At 47.7% G+C, this 2,500-nt stretch overlaps 2 protein-coding genes across 5 annotated transcripts in view; one reads left to right on the forward strand and one right to left on the reverse strand.

Annotated features, from left to right (window-relative positions):
• Window positions 1-1,438, forward strand: part of LOC125952248 (putative OPA3-like protein CG13603) — a 1,651-nt gene extending 213 nt beyond the window's left edge. The window contains exons 1-4 of one of the 4 annotated variants that reach the window (XM_049681604.1): window positions 1-227; window positions 301-443; window positions 507-641; window positions 690-1,438. The exon at window positions 1-227 is cut by the window's left edge and continues 213 nt beyond it. In XM_049681604.1, coding sequence (XP_049537561.1) covers window positions 1-227; window positions 301-443; window positions 507-641; window positions 690-823 — 639 coding nt within the window. In that variant the 3' untranslated portion in view covers window positions 824-1,438. Of the gene's footprint in view, window positions 228-300; window positions 444-506 lie in introns of all 4 variants that reach the window. The other 3 variants (XM_049681606.1, XM_049681605.1, XM_049681603.1) reach the window with 3 other exon arrangements.
• Window positions 1,439-1,494: 56 nt separating this feature from the next.
• Window positions 1,495-2,500, reverse strand: part of LOC125949080 (uncharacterized) — a 1,025-nt gene continuing 19 nt past the window's right edge. Inside the window, exons 1-2 of the mRNA XM_049675771.1 lie at window positions 2,165-2,500; window positions 1,495-2,089 (exon numbers count right to left, since the gene is read on the reverse strand). The exon at window positions 2,165-2,500 is cut by the window's right edge and continues 19 nt beyond it. Coding sequence (XP_049531728.1) covers window positions 1,511-2,089; window positions 2,165-2,302 — 717 coding nt within the window. The 5' untranslated portion in view covers window positions 2,303-2,500 and the 3' untranslated portion in view covers window positions 1,495-1,510. The remainder of the gene's footprint in view (window positions 2,090-2,164) is intronic.

Genomic DNA, 2,500 nt, shown 5'->3' on the forward strand with positions numbered 1-2,500 from the left:
GAGCGGGCAAAGAACAGCCCGTTCTTCCGAAAGTACGTTTGCATGCCGCCGGCACAGTTCTACAACTGGATGGAGGTGAAGACGAAGATGTGGGCCCTTAACCTCGGCAAACCGACCACGGTGCCGGTACTGAACGAGGCTATGGCGATCGACCTGGGAGCGAATCTGCTTGGCGAAATCATCATCTTTACCATCGGTGCCGGCTTGCTGTTGTTGGAGTATCAAAGGTAGGGGGTGCGATTAGAACTCGGAATGCCACCGACGGACAGCTGCTCAGTAACCGACCGATTCCATCCACAGACAGGTGCGCAAGGAATCGAACAAGGAGGAGATGGTGTTGCAGGAAAAGCTCGAACTGCAAGCCACCATCAATGAGCTAATCTTTCAGGTCCAACGACAGGATACACAAATCCGTGAGATGGCGCGGGTTGTGGCGGACCTAGGTAAGCCTAGCGTAGAAAACAGTATCAAGGGCAATCCTCTTATCCGTCGTCTATCTCTTGCAGAGTCAAAATCTTCCTGGAAACCTAAGATACTCGACGAGCTTCCGTTTACTAGGAAAAGCAAAAGCGAGCAACCTCTGTACATCCCCGCAATACCCGATGTGAACGGCGAGGGGGCCACCGAGTCCGGCAACAGTGGTAATGGCAGTATTCTTTCCAAAGCGCTGGAAATAATCGATAATGAAGTTTTTTATAGCGACAGCTCAGCCAACGAAGAGCACACGGAGCAACACCCCAGGCCAGGCCTAGTGACGCGTAGCGTATCCTACTTTCTTAAGCTAAATAGCTCACCAAACTCTTCACTGCCGACGAGCCGATGAACGCAGGAGTAGTAGATCCATTTCAAATCCGTAGCAATACCTCTGTGGCTCTCACACAGTTGCTGCAGGCGTGATTTTCGATACGTTGAACACTTTGTACGTTGATTTTCGGATGTTCTCTTGCTGCTGGCTCAAGCATAGTCACATTTTATCACGGGACTTACGATGGTGGTTCGTAACATCGAACCTCAACAGGAGCTGGTTGATCGTCTCTTCAGTTTTTTTTTACTATTGTGCAGACACAATATCACAGGAGTTTGCGCTCTCGCTGATGAATCGGCTAATCGGACAAATACTTAATTCAGTTGGCATTTAATACTCGATTCAAGCAGCCCGATGAATCTTTCCCAATAGGTCTCCTAAGGCCATCTTTTTGTTACGCTCAAACTAGACCTCTTTTCATCTTGCGCACATAAATATAAGCTAAAAATGTTCAACGTGCATCATGGAGCTAACTAATCGTTTGCCAACAAGTCCCAGTTCTTTCGTTGTGAAAAGCGGGGGATGTATGTGGTTTTATGTGTAAGCGTTGTCGCATCACTTGTATATAGATTTCAGTTGTTGCAAGTTAGAGTCAGAGCTGAAAGGTTATATAAATAAAAGACAAAATGTACGCGGTACTCTACCCCGTGTTTAAACTTAAATGAAATGAAAGAATACGAAGTAGGGACTCGTAGCCGCGTCAGGCTAATCACTATCATCTGTATTTGGTGTGGGTGCTGCGAGCACAGGGCGGTGTTGCTTAAATGGAATTCCAGAAGATTCGCCGCAGTCATTAGGACTGCCGCTGATATTAGCACTGTTGGTGGTAGTGGGGGTGGCGGTGGTGGCTCGGCTAGCTCGAGGTCGGCTTGGGCCGGGCTGATCGTCATTGAGCAAAAATACATTACAGTCTGCGATACTGGGTCTGGCGGTTGCTGTTACTGTTGCTGTTGATGCTGTTGAAGGTATCGCTGAAGAACCAGCACCTTGTGTGTCATTATCAGTTGGTAATCGGGGCCGCTTGGGCGGTTTTTCATTCAGTCCCTGATCGATGGCAGGCCGGATCTTTGAGCAACTTGGCCCTGCTTCGTTGTTCATCGCTGATGTCGATGGCTGTGGGCCATTTTTTTCCTCTGCAGCCTTCATCTTGGCCAGCTCTTCATCGCGCATCTCCTGAAACCGTTGCTGTACTCTCTGAATCTGTTCCATCAGTTGATGGTGCTGTTTGATCTTCTGATTGCACGATCCACATATAGTCTTGGGCAATGGATCCGTCGGAGTAATCTGGGGAGTAAGGAAGCCAGATTAAGATCGATAATACGAGCTATCCGAGACGGGGAGTACACGAGGAGTACATACCGAGACGGGTAAGTAGGCGTTGATTCTATCCATCAAATCACTATCACTACCATCGGTTATGAACATTACATCCCGATGCATCTTTGAGCATAATCGGCAAATAAACCCCCAACACAGAACTTCCCCTAGGTCTCCCATGGTTTTTGCTCCGTAAACTTATCTATTCGCAGGATCAATCAGAAGCCCATCTTTTTCCCGTTTTAATTTTTGCGTTTGTTTGTTGTGACAGTGGCGTGGGAAGCCCCAAGATTACTCTATCGTATCTGCGCGTATAACAGATTCGAAAAACTGACGAGAAATAAAGTGAGGCTTTTGATAAAGATAATAGGGATGTGG

Source organism: Anopheles darlingi, chromosome 2, assembly GCF_943734745.1.
Source record: "Anopheles darlingi chromosome 2, idAnoDarlMG_H_01, whole genome shotgun sequence".
In the NCBI taxonomy this organism is placed as follows: domain Eukaryota; kingdom Metazoa; phylum Arthropoda; class Insecta; order Diptera; family Culicidae; genus Anopheles; species Anopheles darlingi.